The sequence below is a fragment of the Exophiala dermatitidis genome, assembly GCF_000230625.1.
Source record: "Exophiala dermatitidis NIH/UT8656 unplaced genomic scaffold supercont1.3, whole genome shotgun sequence".
NCBI classification, from domain to species: Eukaryota; Fungi; Ascomycota; class Eurotiomycetes; order Chaetothyriales; family Herpotrichiellaceae; genus Exophiala; species Exophiala dermatitidis.
The window spans coordinates 1,088,004-1,104,569 of record NW_008751648.1 but is presented as its reverse complement, the minus strand read 5'-3'; the positions used below and the strand labels follow the sequence as shown (position 1 = coordinate 1,104,569).

Genomic DNA, 16,566 nt, shown 5'->3' with positions numbered 1-16,566 from the left:
TCGTCTGAAAGATGAAGGCGATTCGAGATGACCCCTCAATAATGGCTTGCGTGTTAAGGTCGGTCTGCAGTCACAAGGCAATATGTGAGCCTACCCCGAAAGAGGACGGGGATTCCCTGGATCTAATCATCTAACTCGGAAGACTGAAAGAAGAACGGGACTACAACGTACATTGTACAATCATCTCATCGTGGACAGGAGATTGTATGAAATAGCCAGGACCAACCATTCGCCCAACTGGTTTTGGCGGGCATGAGATCTTCTATTCTATATATCTAGCGCGGAGGCGGAGTCCGTTTCTATACAAGTAAGTAATCTGGAGGGTGCGGTGAGAACGGAGGAGCGCGGTGCTTTGTCATCTGCTTGTGCCTGGCTAACAGGACTAGGCGAATTTCGGCCAGACCAGTGTTTGTGTATCTTGTGGATCGTGCAGATTGCAATCTGGGGATTACAAGCATCGAATTGTGAGCGCGGAAGGTTGATTCGATGCGCTGAGGTGTTGTCGTTCCTTTCAGTGTTGAATCTCGCGCGTACAGTACTGTCCAACTCCCAGCCTCGTCACACGCGCAAAGAGAGGATGGTGGTTTGACCATGGATGAGGGCTGGTTTCGGTCTTGAACGATCTCGAACTGACAGCACGCCCAGAATTAATTTTCCGGGGACCTGCGACCTGAGATTCGGACACAGTCGATCCGCTGGGGTGGGGGCCAGAGGGAGTCACAGACCTGAAAGGGTCCCGAGCTCGGCGATGAGCACGTTGTATACAACGTTGTACGTTGTACCCGGAGATGAGGCTGGTCGGAGGCTGTGTTGGGTGTTTTCGTTGGCGTTGGCGCGGGAGAAAAAGATGAAGTGAGGTCGAAGCTGGAGCCCCTGAACGGGCCAGCCTAGTCCGAAACAGGAAAAGGAGGCACCCCCTGGCGGGAAAGCGACTTCAAGCACTTCAATTTCCTCGAATCACTTTGTCTGCCTTGCGCTCCACCACGTCTGCTTCCTCCACCCTGTGTTCCTTGCAGACATCAGCCTGGAGATTAGCATCTTCCCGTCGCGCGCAAACACGCCAAAACTCTTCCCAGACACGCTCAGCAGCTTGCATAGGCGCCTGGCCCTAACCCGTTCAGTTCGTTCAGGGACCTGGCAAGCCCGCTCTCTAGCCGTCGTACATTTGGAAATCTCTGACGTTTGCTCTTCGACCTCATGGTTCAATCACCAGAACAAAGGGGGAAACACCACCCCAGGGTGAAGAAGTTACAGCCACAGGTAACACCAGGCATCATGGGGGCATCATGGCCTACCCGTAGTCAAGCTTTACCGTTGTTCATCCGACAGCCTGATTTCTGAATGGCCAACGGTAGGTCGTTCCAGATTGACGGTGGAGAGATTCTGTCATCGGTCCATCCAGGCCTGTTGTCCCTCCGGCGCGAGGCCAGCCCGCCTGCCATGCGCTAGGTAAGCTTCGTTCATATGGCCTCCTTGTGCCTTGTGCTTTTCACGGTTTCCTCCTGGCTTTCCTTTCTTCACACTCTCCCATACCCACGGTCCTTACCACTCGCGCTGCAGGCTTTTGCTTGCGTCCAGTCTTTCCTTTCCACTGTTCGGGCCTCTTGTTGCCCAGTCACTCATTTCAAACTCTGAAGAAGCGCTTTGTTTTTTCGTGCCTTTCATTCTCTCTTTTTTCCAGTCTTTTACATCATGGCTCCGACGAGATTGACCGCCAGCTTGCTGGCGGCGTTGAGCCTTGCTTCTTCTACTATCGCATCACCGATCGAAAGCTCATCCAAGAGGGATTTCGCTACGACGCCAAAATTGGCAGTATACTGGGGAAATGGGAACGCTCAACAGAGACTGGCCGATTTCTGTCGCGACACGACAATCGACGTCATCCCAATTGGCTTTGTGAATACCTTCCCGGATCACTCTGGCAACAATGGCTACCCGGGGACCAATTACGCCAATGCTTGCGGAAGTCCGTACTGGGTTGCCCCGGATGGCACCCAGACAAAGATGTTTACAGAATGTTGGCAGATCGCCGAGGACATTCCTGTCTGCCAGGCATTGGGCAAGAAGATTCTTGCCTCTATCGGAGGTGATACTGCAGGAAACACCATCTCATCAACCACTTCGGCCAAGGACTTTGCCGACTTTTTATGGGGAGCCTACGGTCCGCCTCAGGACACTACTGAGACGTTGTATCCTCGTCCGTTCGGCCAGAACGTGGTGGATGGTTTCGACCTAGATATTGAGTCTGGTGGTGGCTTTGGGTATGCGGACTTGGTCACGGAGCTGAGAAGTAAATTTGCCAGCCAGTCCAAGCAGTACTACATTTCTGCAGCTCCGCAGTGTGACGTTCCGGATCCTCAGCTGGCCAACGCGATCCAGAACGCCGATTTTGACTATATGTATGGGACCTTGTCCGCTCCGTTATTCGGATTCTGCTAACGTAAACCCTAGCTTTGTCCAGTACTACAACTCTGCTCGATGCTCTGCCTCATCGCTGTTCAGCTCTGGCAAGCTGAACACCGCAACCGACATCACCTTCGGTTGGGCACACTGGCTGCGGACGTACTCGAAGAATAAGGCTGTCCAGCTTTATGTTGGCCTTCCGGCATCCGAGTCCGCCGCGAACGATGCCAGCTTCTATCTGTCTCTACCCGAGGTCAAGGCACTACTTGAGGCGTATGCGTGCAGCTACACCTATCGTTCCATCTTCGGTGGAGTCATGCTGTGGGAAGCCACCTACTCGGCCAACAACCAGATCAACGGCAAGAGTTATGCTCAGAACGTAAAGGAACTCTTCAGCCAGTTGTCTTGTGCTCCTGCTGTAACGACGACCACCACTAGCACGACCACCACCTCGACGACCACGAGCACAACCACAACGACTACTACAACCCAAGCTCCAACGACTACAACTACGACCACGACCACGACTGAAGCTCCAACTACTACTACCACCACAACCACAACCGTAGCCTCAACCACTACTACCACTACTACATTTGAAGTTCCCACCACTACTACTTCCACCACCACTTCGGAGGCCCCGTCGGCTACTACTACCACTTCCTCAAGGAACGATGTCGGTCCTATCGGCGGCACAAGCACCACCACCACCTCGACCACCACCACGGCTACAATAACTTCCGCGACCATTACGACATCCTCGGGCAACGACGTTGGTCCCATTGGTGGTTCGACCACTACTACAGGTGCAGTAACCACAACCACCACTTCTTTCGACCCCAACACCAGCACGTCCACCACCACTTCTGGCAACGCGGTCGGTCCCGTTGGCGGTGCTACCACCACGACTACCACCACGTCCGCAGTCGGGGCTCCTCAGGGCACCTCTACATCAACAACCAGCACCACTGTTGCGACAACCACCACGCCCGCCGGTACATGGGTCGACTGGACCGTCGGAAGCAGCTCCACAAGCACCTCGAGCGTTGTTGTCGGCCCAACCGAGACTTCTGAGACCAGCACCACGACCACCACTCCCTTTGCCTGGCAAGATTGGTCGGCGACCGTCACAGTGGCTCCTACTACGACCACTGCGTCCGAGACGGTCGCTCCCGATGTCACCACTACGGTCTTCGTGACTTCGTACGTCGATATCTGCCCAACAGGCTTCACCACTCGGCCATATACTCTGACCACAACCATCACCGTTACACCCAGCGCGACGGTCAGCTCCTTCGTCTGGCCCACAGAGACCAACGGCCTTCCAAGCGGCTTCACAACCACCGTGACTGTTTGCACACAGTGCGCCGAGACCACCACCACGGTGACATTGACAATTCCCATTGCCACCGCGACGGCCGTGCTGACTCAGACTGTGGTGCCCGTTGTGGCTGTTCCGGCTTCCAAGACCACCGTTACTGGTGTTGAGACTGAAATTCCTTCGCCGTCCTTCACAGCAATTACTTTGGCCTCTTCTGTCCCTGCTACCATTGTCAGCGCAGCCAAACCCACCGAGACTGTCGTTGTCAACAACGCCGCAGTGCCCGGCGCCCAAGGTTCCGGCTCCAGCTCCAGTTCCAGCTCCAGCTCCAGCGCCTCGACCGCGATTGCACCGGCGGCTACCTCCATCAAACCGGCCAGTAACAGCGGATGGCTTGCCCCTGCAGCTGGCCAAAACTCGACGTCCTCGGTGTCTCCCGCCATTGCCCCGTACACCGGCGCTGCCGCCCAGCAGCAATTGCCGGGGACCGTCTTGAGTGTGGCTGTTTGCATGGCTGTTGCTGCTGTGTCATTGTTCATTTAATTCGATTAGCCGGATCTGTCAACTGCATGATGTCTTTATTTTCGGACATGGTTTGAGCGTGCAATTCTAATCTGGGAAGCGAGACGGCCGAATTGGGTGTGTTTCTGTTTGGACTGCCGAGCAATTTTTATGTCGATTGTTTAGCTGCCAATACTGATGCATTTGCGTTTGTGTGTTCCATTGGCTGTGTGAGTGATATCCATCACTGTCTTCTGTCGCCCTGAGGGCCTTGCAAAGATCTTGTTGCAGACAGTTTATCAAGTGTGCGAGGAAGAGTCGAATCCATGCTCAAGGCAAAGCTTGGAACAGCGCAAGGTTGATGACCTGTTGAGTGGATCCCTTGTCTTTCGGTACACGGGCCCCACTCAGCGAGAAAACCTGCTCCACGTTCAAGTCTGTTTTTATCTCCCTGTTCGTGTTGTTTGTCCATGACCACGGACCGAGTTTTCATCCATCTGCATGTTGTCTATCTTTCTGCTTTATACCACTGTTCGTGTACTTCCTGGCCATATCGTTTGCCTTTTCTCCCTTTTATGATGCTATTTTCCCCAGCTTTTTATCCACTTGATTTCCCAGCTTTGTCTTCCCCCCTGGTGCAGTACTCTGTGCCTGCCCCGCCTGGCCCTCCGGCTTGCTTTTCCGAAGCAATTCCTCGCCCCGTCCCGACTTGACTTGGATGCTTTCTGAAGCCATATCAACCATCAGTGTTGTTCCCACTTTCCGCACAAGGCTGAAGACTACGTTTGGCCCTTTTATTTCTACCCTTGATTAGTCTCGGTCCCATCATAGGGGTCGATCAATATCTCATGTCTCTGTTCCGTCTTTCAATGTCCATCCTGTTCTGCCGCTATACAACTACCTCCTTCGGGTCCCCCAACATCGGTTTTTCTTTTGTGTTCTCTCATAGTTGTCGCCTGCCTCTCTCCCCTACCTATCTCCTTCCCTATCTACCTCCTTTCCTTCTTACTATCTACTTACGACCTTCCTACTTTGCTATCTCTCTTCTTTCCTTGTTCTCTTCTGTCTTCCTTACCCCCTCCCGCTCTCTCTCTCACTCCCTCATTCGCTTTCTTGCTCCCTTTCTCTCCTTAGTACTCCCCTCGCACTTTCTCAGCCCCTTGTCTTTCTCACTCCCCATCTCCCTTCCCCACCCACTCCCTCCCTATCTACCTAAAGCACTCCTAAGACCTGAAGACTCCCCAAAAGGAGCAGCAAGCATACCTCAGCTTGCATATTTACACTGGCATCCCCTGCTTTCTGGTCCATTCAGTCATATATCACACACCACACACCACCTGCTGTAGGTACCATCGACCCCACCAGTCCTGTTTTCATCTCTTCCTTCCTCCGTTCATCCTTCCTTTCCCTGTTTTCACCTTTTTCTTCCCGGGTGCCCTCCCTCCTCAACGCCCAATTCTTACCGGGCGCCCTCCACCCGATTCATTAATTCACCACTTTATCACTTTCGATTTCCAAATTCCTCCCAACATTCACAGGTTGCACACACTCCCATGGTCCAACATGGGTGGAGGTGTCACACACCTCTACGGTCTCTTGGCCTGATTGATTTGTCGCCATCTTTCACGTCCTGAGATCCGTGCTCCTGTAGTGCTTGGCACTGGGCGCGTTGAGAGAGCCACACTATGGAAACCATCTCCCGACTGACCATCCCCGACCGACCGATCCAACATTGTGGGATGTGTTTCCTTATCGGCTCTCTCTCTCTTCCGCAGGTGACCTTAAATCCAAAACCCAGCCGAGGACATTAACGGTTCTATATACCGACTATGAGGCGAGGTTAACTCCAACGCGCGAGATTTTTTTGTCCTTGAAAGGTTTGGGGTTCGCGCTGCGCTTGGAGCAGGCTTCCTTTTTTGTGCCATGCCCCTAAGGAAAGAAAGTGGTCCAGCACTCGGGGGTTGGGGGTTCGAGTCACGCTGCGCTGGCCAGATTCTTTTTTGTGCCATTGTTTTTCCTGTCCGATGATGATGACAGTGTGTTTTGGTTCTGGTATCGATCCATTTCACGTGAGATTACTTGCTGTCCTTGCTTTCTTCCTTGCACTTCCAAGGTCGAACTGTGATTTGAGATGACCAAGGTCATCACCGTGCAGTGCCCTGTATTCCTACTTGCTTATGTACGAGCGAATCCACGTATATTTACACATTTGTACCTTGCTTCCGTCTGAAGTGTGGGACTACTCTATTTGACTGTGATGTTATTGTATCTAGTGCACAGCTACCAGCGACGGAGGAGAGAGACTCAGAGATGTTCAGGGCTCTGCGAGACAGCTACAGTTCATTGCTCAATCAACGGCTTCACTTCCATTCCATTCCATTCCCTATCCTTTCTTGCACATTCAAGTTTGGGGGGGTTGTTTGCCTTTCATCTAGCCCGAAGAATCAGACGACATGGCATAGTCATAAGAATTTCTAAGGTAGTACATAGAGAATAGGTAAGTACGTAGGTGAGTTGGATAAGGTATCATATGCGCTACCGGGGTCGATTTCACCATTCATAATCGTCTAACATATGTGTTTTGAGGACTCCTTCTTGTCGTTTGTCGCCACCTACTTGACTCTGCTCATGACGGTGTCCAGACCGCGCTCGGCATAAGTAGTAGCGGCAGCCTGTTTAACAGCCGTGATCATAGCACGATCCCAATCATCTCTTGTCTTGAGCACACCCTCAACCCAAGACAATTGAAGATCCCAAAATTCGCGCTTGAACTGCTCGTAAACAGCAACGACCTCAATTTTATCTGCTTCGAGCAACTGGACGGTAAAATTCACGGCCTTCCATTTCGGTTTGATGGTCTCATTAAAGGAGTCGGGGTATTTTTCAAAGAAAGCAAACGCGGCAAGAACATCATCCCTGAATTTGGCAGGGAAGGGTTCGCCTCTTCTAAACTTGACGCCTCGGTTAGACTTGATGGCGGTCAAATAATTCACCAACAGGGCATCCGAGAGCTCTTCGATCAGAATGTCCAGGAGTGACGGATGCAGAACCGAGCTGTAGTCTCCAATGTAATCGTCGAACGTGGTGGTGATTCTCTGCATGGCTTGTTGTTCGTACCATTTACCGGGGACGAACAACTCTGTCAAAATGGTGCGGAAATCGACTCGGAAAATCAGCTGCACGAAACAATTGATACAGTGAGTCGCTAGATCCACATATCCGTCTCGAAGGGCGTCTAACTCGGTAGTTCCGTTCGTGGACATGAACTTGGCTGATGGCGGTGTGGGCAATCTGGCGAAATCTTCGCGGAATCGCGTCAGATAACCCTTTTGGGCAGTCGGGTCGTCGATGATATCGCCCGCAGCGTCGTCGACGCAGGCGATCTGGTCGTTGGCAATGGCCAACAGCCAATCTTGTAGTGGTTGTAGCGTTTCAAGTAGTTCGGGTGTCGGGTTGGTCTTGTACCGATCGACTTCTTCATCAATCAATCTCTCCCATTGCTGTTGTCTGGATTTCAGGGCGGTGAACATGGCGCTCATAACGCCTTCCACAACGTCTTCGCGTGCTGAATCCCCAGCTGCCTGCGCTTGCTCGTGCAACATGCGCCACATGTCACCTAGGGTTTTCGTTCGGAAATGGCCGTCCGGGTCCTGCTCGATGGCTTCGGGGCTTCTTGCCAAAAAATTCTTCCGGTCAGAAACATACATTCTGTCCATCCATGAAGTGAGCGCTTTGGTAATGATGTTTCTGTACTCGCGAATGAGGTCGGCTTCGCGCGAGTCCAGGACATGTGGTTTCAATTGAGCCGACGGCACTCCGATCTTGTTCATTCTGGTGTAATACAGATCGACGTAATGGACGATGCCGAGCATCTGTGGCGGTCGGAGATCCTCGGCATCAACAAATGAGATGAGGAAGTCGTGCATCTGTTTGTGATAAATGTCGACGTAGGTCTGGAATATCCTCCATTTCTTCGGAAACAGCTTCTGCATGCCATCTCTGCAGGCGACGAGATCATTAAAATACCACCTGGTGTGTTTATCCAGTCGATCTGGATCTGCTTGGAACTGTTCCCTTGTCACCTCGAATCTTGACTCAGCAACATTCTTGATCGCTTCAAGGAATTTCTCTTTATAGCCACGGATGGACTTGGGGCCGATTGTAAAGGATGTAAACTTGCTGACGAGATCTTGATGGTCCTTTTGGGCGTCTTGGATGGCGCGCACTCTGGCATCGTTCTTCTCTTCTGATGCTATCACAATTGCAAGCCGGACAATGATTCCCGCGCGGTCATCTTGTTGTACCAGGTCCATGAGATTAAGGCAAATATGGCCCAGGTGCTCGTCAAACATTTCGACCACATTGTCCAGCGGCTGAAACCAGTCTAGTAGCGTTTGCTCCAGACTGGAATCCTTGCCTTTTCGGATCTGATCCAGCGCTTCGTCTCGGAAGTCGCGCAGTCGCGTCAACCGCATGTGTGCCTCTAGCAGGTTCCGCTGTTCGTCCAAATCGTTCTCGTCTTCCTCCAGGAGTCTCTGTACGTAGGCGCAATCCTTCTCGAAACTGTCAAGTCCGGCCTGCATGGCGCGGGTGGCCTCGAAATTGCGATGTACCCGCGCGAGATAATCGAGTTGTGGAAAGTTGCGCCGGATGGCCTGCGCCTGTTCGCAAAGGTCGTGTATGCTCTTCATTTCCTCTTTAATTTGTCCCACGAGCTTTTGCCCTTCTGATAACGTCGACATGCCATTTTGTGTATTGTCCAAATGCTCTTGCAGTCCTTCTCGCAGTCGAGCGTCCACGTCGCCTTTTCGACGACTGATTTCTGCTTTCAGTCCTGTAATCTTTTCCAGGTCTTCTGGAGTGCGTAGCGCATCTTGTATGCGCGGCATACCCCCGCTAGTAGTCGCACTCACGGAGGTAGCCATGGTAAATGACTAGTAGGGCACGTTTGAAGAGCGATTGGTTGTATGTGCAGGGCCGTCGGATATCTTGTTCCATCAGTAAGCCATAATGAAGGAACCCAGAGTGCCGGCCTCTGGGAGATATTACATGTGGCCCGCGAACAAATGGCTGCCAATGTCCATCGCGTCGTACTGTAGGTATGTTGTAGTTGCACATGGAAGCGCAGTTGACGCTGATCGATAATGGTTTGTAGGCAGCCTTACGCTTGTTGAGGCGCCGCAGCCTGACGCCGCTTCAGCCAATCAAGTCTCTTTTTGTGCCCCTGATTTCTAGCTGCATAAATTACATGTCTTCCATTGCAAATCCAAGGCGATACAGACCTCGTTCAATGTTAAGTCAACGGTGGTTTATTCAATGGTAATCAAGGATGTTCAGAAAAGGTCCCAATGTCTCATCATTTCCACGTTTCAACGAAACTAAGTATCCATCAGAGTTTCATTTGTAGTAATCACTGACAACCGCCACTCCATCCCCTGTATGACCTTCAAAATCCGTACTGGTGGCAATGGCATTGCTTTCCTTGAATGATTCTTCTAGCTCTTTCATCACGATGGAAGAGAGTTTGACTGCATCTCTCCCGAACCAAAACCTGCTAGTGTTTTCCAACCCTTTGGCCAAGCCGGTGCCGTCGACCACATCGACAATACGCTCACCAAACTTTGTCGGATCTCCAGGCATTTGCGAGGGATCTTGGGCCAATGTGCCGACTGTGTTCAAAACCGGGCCCAGCGGTGCCAGGTAGGACTCTGAAAACCCATTGGATGGTTGTTTCGAATTAACCAGAACGTTGGTCTTGTAAAGACCGGCATTGATGATGACTGTACGAATGTTGAAGCTTGCCAGTTCCTTGCCCAAGATGCTCTGAAGTGCATCTTGCGCAGCCTTGGGGCAGCTATACATTGCACCTCCTGGACAGGGATAAAACGCGAAGATTGACGAGATTGACACGATGGTGCCGGATTTGCGGGCCCTCATGGAAGGCAAGGCGCCCTTGAGCACTCGAATGGGACCCCAGAAGTTTGTGTCCATGGCAGCCTGCATTTCTTCCTCGCTGTACCATATATCGTGAGCCAATGTCTTGGAGTCGTTGGGCAGGGAAAACAAGGCTTCAAGATGGACTTACTCAAGATCTTCGATTGAACCGGCCAGAAAATATCCGGCATTATTCACCACCACGTCAATTCCTCCAGCATTCTCGGCAGCTTTTTGAACGATATCTTTGGTTTCCTTTGACGTAACATCAAGCTGCAACCACTGTCCGCCGGCCTTCTCGACCTCGGGATGGGCTGAAGCTGCTGCTTCAGGGTTTCGAGCACCTGCGATGACCTTATGACCAGCTCTGAGCGCAGCTAATGTTATTGCAAGGCCCAGTCCCTGCGAAGCTCCAGTCACCAGCCATGTTTTGCTGCGTTGCCCTTGAGACATGGTGACAGGCTGTCTTTGCAGATATGATGGCACATCCCATTGTAAACTTGAAGGATCCAACGAGCACTTTTATACCATGAGGGGGGAGCGAAGGGGTTATACGATGAAGTGGCCTAAGGCCAGGGCTGGCCTTACCCAGGAAAACCCAAACAACTGGGCAAGCAACGTTATGGTTCAGCTGAGATGCATGTTCACCTTATCCGCCAATGTTAGTTCAGAAAGTGTCAGGCACACATCCTGGGTGAACGATACGAGGCGTCCACTTCCGGGAACAGATAATGGCTGGCTGATCAACTGCATTTTCTCACAAGCAAGCTTTCCATAAGATAAACCAGCGGGCTCGTATATCGAATCCAACTCGGTCGCGATAGCCTCTGTTAACATGTATGACGGCCTATTCCCCCAAACACTGCCGAGATGTTGCTCGGGAAGTCAGCTCTGCATGGCGGCTCCGGGCAGCGTCCCAACGAACAGAAGCAGCTTCAGAAAGACGACCGAAGCAGAAGCACCGGAGGGTTTCCGAACACTGTAGACAGCCGATAGACCATGCAAGCTCGACGATAATACGAGCACTCATTGACGCGGAGTTCGACTTTCATGCTACAATACGAGTAGTACTAGTAGCTGGTATCCCTTCCCAAAACGGCTAGCTCAATTTGCGTTTGTCTCTTCGGCTTCATTTTGTTTTCGTGAACCGCAACCACAAGAACATCTTCATATTACCCATCATTCCATTACACCTCAGGATTCGAACGACGCCTCAGGCCGATGTTGAGATAAGAGACGCTCAAACCTTTCCAGCGACAGTGCAGCCCCCATCACAGCTCCCGAGATGTCTTATTTCCGCATAACGTTAATCCGATCGGCCATTGGTCTTCCGGCCAAATCTGGCAACGTCCTCAAAGCTCTTGGGCTGCGGAAACGAATGGCAACAGTATTTCATCCGGTCACACCGTCCGTCGCCGGCCAGATCATGAAAGTAAAAGAGCTTGTCGCTGTCTCGGAGGTGGACAAGCCTTTGACGAAGGAGGAGGTGCATCAAGAACGAGTTCCCGACGCCGGATTCTACGTCGAATCAAGAGCAGAAGATATGAGACAGAGATAAGGGGCTTGATCACTAGAGCGATCACACGAGGTGCCTAGAATGCCTCGGGGCCGGGTTTATCGGACACACGTTACCACGAGCCTAAACTACCACAATTTCTACGAGGGCCTGACAGGCACCTCATGCGGCGCTACCGGCTCACAAAATCTCCCAATCACAAATCAGCTTTCTGCCTTGTGTCCAGACTTCGAGGTCCCAAGTTGATGTCCATAGCGGGAAATCAAACGGAAAGGCGTGGACAGACCCAAACGCGGAATATGATTCGACGGTTGCAAGATGGATAAACAATTGAGTCTACTTCAAACTCACTATGTGAAAAAGAATACCCCACCGCCGGTATCGCAATGTATAATTGCGCCCAGCTGCGTCCATCCCACAAGGACTTCGAGAGCTTCAGTGCGGCTTCAGCAAGCTTGAAGAGGCGATCGGAAAGCGAGAAGGGGACATGTCCGTCGCTCAATTGCATGTTTGGGCTCTTGACGGCTGATATCAATGACGGAACTTTCTTGGGCCGTTTTCTAGGACGAGCAGAGAATATGGAAGAGCTTGAGTTATGTCTGGGGAACTGGCGCAATATCATCTATGGGCGGAGCTTAGGGGTCTGTGTTTCGAGATCTGCCACAACCCCTTCCCGGTAGGCTCCTGGAAACGGTTGCAAGCGTATGAGAGGTTGTCAAGCTCATAGTACTAGTATATGGTGCACACGGTTCGCTTTGAATCTGAAAAGACTACACCTCATTGTTGGTCGTTCGTGGGCTCTTGGTGTATGAAGTGAACCCCAACATGACCCTTCACCTCTGCAAATGGCGCATACTTAATGTGTTTAAGCGACAGGTAGATTGAACACCTCGTGAGACTCAGCATTCGGATTCTTGATCAGATATAGAACGGGTGCATGTATGCTTCACGTTGTAAGGGAGGACATAACTCCACCGTGCACCAATCAGGAAGCTTCTATGCTGCTGCTGCGATTCGTTGTTGGCGGGTGCATTGAGAGGCCCCGAGTCTGTCGTCATTTCAACGGAACTTCGAGAAACACACAGGCAGTGCACCCCCAGCATCTCTGGGCTTGAGTTCCAGTTCGCAGCATACCGAAACCGAACTGCTCCAGTCCATTTACACTTGCAGCAAAAGATCCCAAACCCACGGTCACTAACGTACCTAGCCTACGTGTTTCCTTCGAAACCCGGTGTCTACCCATACCTCTCTGTGCCGCAATGAAAGCAAGCACCCTGCTCCGCTCCTCCCGAGCACGACCATCTACTCCTCTCAACCTCGTTGTCCATCGCAGCAGCACAGCTTCCACGCGGCGATCAATACTGCTCCCGATATCGACAGCCTCGCCGTCCTCTTCAACTCCCCACCTGTCCCGCCGTCTAGCAGCGGCACCGTTCTCGACCACCCGAGTCGTCGCAAAGGGCATCCAACCGGACAGCGCAGAGCCCACAGCCCCCAAACCCGAGTCGTCCACCACCGGCAGCTCTCAGCAGCCAGCACAGATTTCGGACGCCGAGTACCATGAGATAGCGGACCAGTACCTGGACACCTTGGTGCTGGCGGTGGAGGAGATGAGCGAGACGAGCAACGAGGGGATTGAAGCCGAGTTCTCAGTAAGCATACCACATACCCATAACATCCATACGACAACTCCCACTCGTTCGGAAATGTGAAACTAATATCTTCTGTTCTTTCAGGCCGGCGTCTTGACCATCACCCACCCCAAGAACGGCACATACGTGATCAACAAGCAGCCGCCGAACAAACAGATTTGGTTGTCCAGCCCGATCTCCGGCCCGAAGCGGTACGATTGGGTCGCCTTGGGACCGGGACAGCACGAGAAAGAAGATTCGACCGTCGAGGCTGGTGACAATGGTGCTGGTGGACGCTGGGTGTATTTGCGCGACGGCAGCTCGCTTTCAGAACTGTTGAAGAAGGAACTGGGTGTGGAAATCACGAAACACGATGAAAGCGATGTCGTGGGCGGTCGAGAGGGTCCTGCTGGTGGTGGTGCTAAGCTGGAGTAATGAGAAAATTGTTCGTTTACTACAGATTTGTCTAACAGTCTACATCTGATTGTACGGCAGCAATACAGAATTGGCAGCAGACCGGAACAGCTTTTTTTAATTTCGAGTGGCCGAGCTCGGGTTCACAGGCCACCCATTATGGCAAATCGAATCAATATATACCCCCCCCCTCTCTCTTCAAGTTTCTATGAATTACATTGTACCAAGCCAATGTTCTTTGACTTCCGAAGCCAAGCCGCTATTCAGACAAACAAGAAGACTTTTTGGCCCCAAATATATACCCAGCAACCCTCCTAGTAGCCGATAACATGCTGTGTGCCATGGTATTTCCTCCCTGTAAAGTTACAAGCCCGTTCATTTCCTCTTCCTTCCACCGCCAGACTTGGGCGCCGCAGCGGGAGCAGGTCTGCTCGGTGTCTGCCCTTGTTGGGCTGCGGGGGTGGCCTGGCCTTGAGCAGCAGCACCAGCAGTAGGAGCCTCCCAGCGACCACCTGTCATTCTCCTGCTCATGAGCTGCCTTGACACAAAGCTGATGAAGATCATCATCACCCAGCTAGGAGTGGCGCCCAGTCCCCACATGAGATAACCAAACGGATGGAGCAGGCCCAATTTGGCCAGCAAGCCATCCAACGGGTGCAGCAGTCCCGTGTACTCGGGATACTCAAGGTAGCGGGCTTTGGAGGCCGCGGGGATGGAAACAATGTCTTCGACGGTGGCGCTGGTCATGTTCAACGGCACAACGTGCAATGGAGTTTTGGCCTGTGGCTCCGACTTCTTGGGCAGGTTGAAGTGGTAAACGGATGGCAAGTTGACCGCCCACCCTGTGCAGAGAACCTCCTCCTTTTCACAGTCGATGTAACCGAGGTGGAGGGGAGGAGAGCCAGCCGGTTGAGGCAGTGCTGCGAGCAATGGAACGGATTCCTGCAGAGAAGATTGATGATTAGCTTCGCGTGTCTTTTCTTTGTTGCACGGGCTTGCGACAAGTGTGTCCTGTGTCTAGGTCGGTTACTTACATTCCATTTCTGGTCCACGTTGCCACATCGACCAAAACAAGTTTTGTTGCCGCCCGTCATGTAGATCATCCACTCCTCCTCGGTGTCGGGCTTGGGCGCCAGCTTGCGCTGCCAGTTGCGAATGTTGATCTTCTCGACAACTCGGTCTGCGACCACCGCTGCGCCCGCGTCAATCGGGTCCGGTGGTGTGCCGCTGGGGATGTAGGATTTGGCCTTGTCAAACCATCCTGCCGCTTTTTCCTTCAAGGGAACTTGGTCGGCCGCGACCAGCAGGGGGAGGAGGAGAAAAGTCGAGATATGCATGATTGCGAACACGCGAGATAGGATGGTGGCACGTCTGGTCGTACAGACGGCACTCGAAGAGAGTGGGAGTGACGTAACAAGCACCGCTGGTGTGGCGATGAACAATCAACAACCTCCAATGCGTACGGGTGATATGGGATGAAACGAAGAGTGATAGAATGAAATGATCCAGGGAGAGAGGACCCGAGGGTGAGATAGATAGATACCGTGGTCAATTTGTTCGCTACCTGGTAACTGCTAGCATATCTGCTAGTAGCTGGTCGACCACGAGGAGGAGGGTCTTCACCACCGCTCTCCGCGCTGGGACTGGCTGATGCTCTGTTTGTCCTCGTCGGTTGGAGCATGGCGTCAGTCGTGGAGACCCTGCGCAGCTTTTGCTCTCCTAGTTACCCACTCCTGTAGGCTCTCTTGCCGTCCGAAGGGGTCTGAAGACCCTCCAGACAGGTGCTCGGTGTCCTTCCAGTTGTCCCCCGTTGCATTGATTGAACGTTGCCGGCTTAAGCTGTGGCTCGCCACCTGCCAGTGGTTTCTTCTGTGGTACGACCTAAGTCGCTGCTCTGACTGCAGCATCTCCCCCAGGAGCCATGCCCTCCACGTGGATGACAAGGTGGTTGGTAGGCGGATTAGGCGCCATCGGCCCAGCAACTCCCTGAACTTCTTACCTAGCACCTACCCGCTTGGCTCCCTAAGCCTCCTTATCTAGGTCGCTGTACAATCTCTCCTTAGATGCCTCGCTGCCTGGAATCAGTGATTTTCAACTGGTTCCTCCCAGTAGTACTACAACAGCTTTTTCATTTCCGAGCATACCCTATGTCGAGTGCTTTCGCAAAGCGTGCTCAGCATCTTTCCTTTTGCGTTGGAAGAAAGCCGGGTGAATGATGGTCATGCTGTCCTCGTTGTCCATAACGAACGAAGTACGTGAGGTTGAACATGACCATAAACTACAACTATTCGTGTTTTATGTGTTCATGCTGACGATTACATGGGCGAGCGCTCAACTACGGCGGTAGAAGAGAGTCCAGCGGCACCCTAGGTTCGTTTATCGAGCTTAGTATTGCTGTCCTGAGTGGCATTGCTTTGACCGATAGAGCTGTCTCATGGCTAGTCCAGGATGGAGGTGCCAGCCCAACCGCAGCGGTCACTAAGCGACTGGAGTGAGCAGCTGAAATGTTTTCCTCACACTGTCCAAGGGTACTACCAAGATAGTTGTCCATGTAACATTTGGTCCGTATCCAGATATTGATATTTTTTAATATTCTCATTTCGACCTCGGGCTCGGCCAGAGCAGAAGATACTTTGGGGCAGTCGAGCTGGTAGTGCTCGTCGGGGATGAAACCGTTTGCCAGTCGTTCGTCAGGGCGCTATCCCAAATATGCTGTGTCCCATCAGCCCGTCCTGGACATAAAAGGTGCAAAAAACTCGCCGACACGAGGAATACGCATCAAGGCTTCGGGACACCTCCCTGGGTAGGGACGAGATGGTGGTATAAATGTCCAGTAATTGAGAACT

General features: G+C 52.3%; 6 protein-coding genes across 6 annotated transcripts; 3 read left to right on the top strand and 3 right to left on the bottom strand.

Moving 5' to 3' along the window:
- Window positions 1–964: 964 nt before the first annotated feature.
- On the top strand, window positions 965–6,599 carry HMPREF1120_03399 (chitinase). Its single transcript, XM_009157467.1, has 2 exons — window positions 965–2,399; window positions 2,452–6,599. The coding sequence occupies exons 1-2, from the start codon at window positions 1,693–1,695 to the stop codon at window positions 4,265–4,267; spliced, it is 2,523 nt and encodes an 840-aa protein (XP_009155715.1). The 5' UTR covers window positions 965–1,692; the 3' UTR covers window positions 4,268–6,599.
- Window positions 6,462–9,360, bottom strand: HMPREF1120_03398 (exocyst complex component 3). The gene has a single exon (XM_009157466.1). It carries the CDS (start codon window positions 9,148–9,150, stop codon window positions 6,838–6,840), a length of 2,313 nt encoding a protein of 770 aa, XP_009155714.1. The 5' UTR covers window positions 9,151–9,360; the 3' UTR covers window positions 6,462–6,837.
- Window positions 9,361–9,373: 13 nt separating this feature from the next.
- Window positions 9,374–11,184, bottom strand: HMPREF1120_03397 (uncharacterized protein). The gene is made up of 2 exons (XM_009157465.1): window positions 10,311–11,184; window positions 9,374–10,238 (listed from the first exon to the last, which is right to left on the bottom strand). Exons 1-2 carry the CDS (start codon window positions 10,610–10,612, stop codon window positions 9,623–9,625), a joined length of 918 nt encoding a protein of 305 aa, XP_009155713.1. The 5' UTR covers window positions 10,613–11,184; the 3' UTR covers window positions 9,374–9,622.
- Window positions 11,185–11,444: 260 nt separating this feature from the next.
- HMPREF1120_03396 (uncharacterized protein) lies at window positions 11,445–11,717 on the top strand (the record flags this gene model as incomplete). Its single annotated transcript, XM_009157464.1, has 1 exon — window positions 11,445–11,717. One exon carries the CDS (start codon window positions 11,445–11,447, stop codon window positions 11,715–11,717), a length of 273 nt encoding a protein of 90 aa, XP_009155712.1.
- Window positions 11,718–12,670: 953 nt separating this feature from the next.
- HMPREF1120_03395 (uncharacterized protein) lies at window positions 12,671–14,060 on the top strand. Its single transcript, XM_009157463.1, has 2 exons — window positions 12,671–13,327; window positions 13,412–14,060. The coding sequence occupies exons 1-2, from the start codon at window positions 12,935–12,937 to the stop codon at window positions 13,739–13,741; spliced, it is 723 nt and encodes a 240-aa protein (XP_009155711.1). The 5' UTR covers window positions 12,671–12,934; the 3' UTR covers window positions 13,742–14,060.
- HMPREF1120_03394 (PTH2 family peptidyl-tRNA hydrolase) lies at window positions 13,725–15,402 on the bottom strand. The gene is made up of 2 exons (XM_009157462.1): window positions 14,755–15,402; window positions 13,725–14,662 (listed from the first exon to the last, which is right to left on the bottom strand). Exons 1-2 carry the CDS (start codon window positions 15,055–15,057, stop codon window positions 14,096–14,098), a joined length of 870 nt encoding a protein of 289 aa, XP_009155710.1. The 5' UTR covers window positions 15,058–15,402; the 3' UTR covers window positions 13,725–14,095.
- Window positions 15,403–16,566: the final 1,164 nt, after the last annotated feature.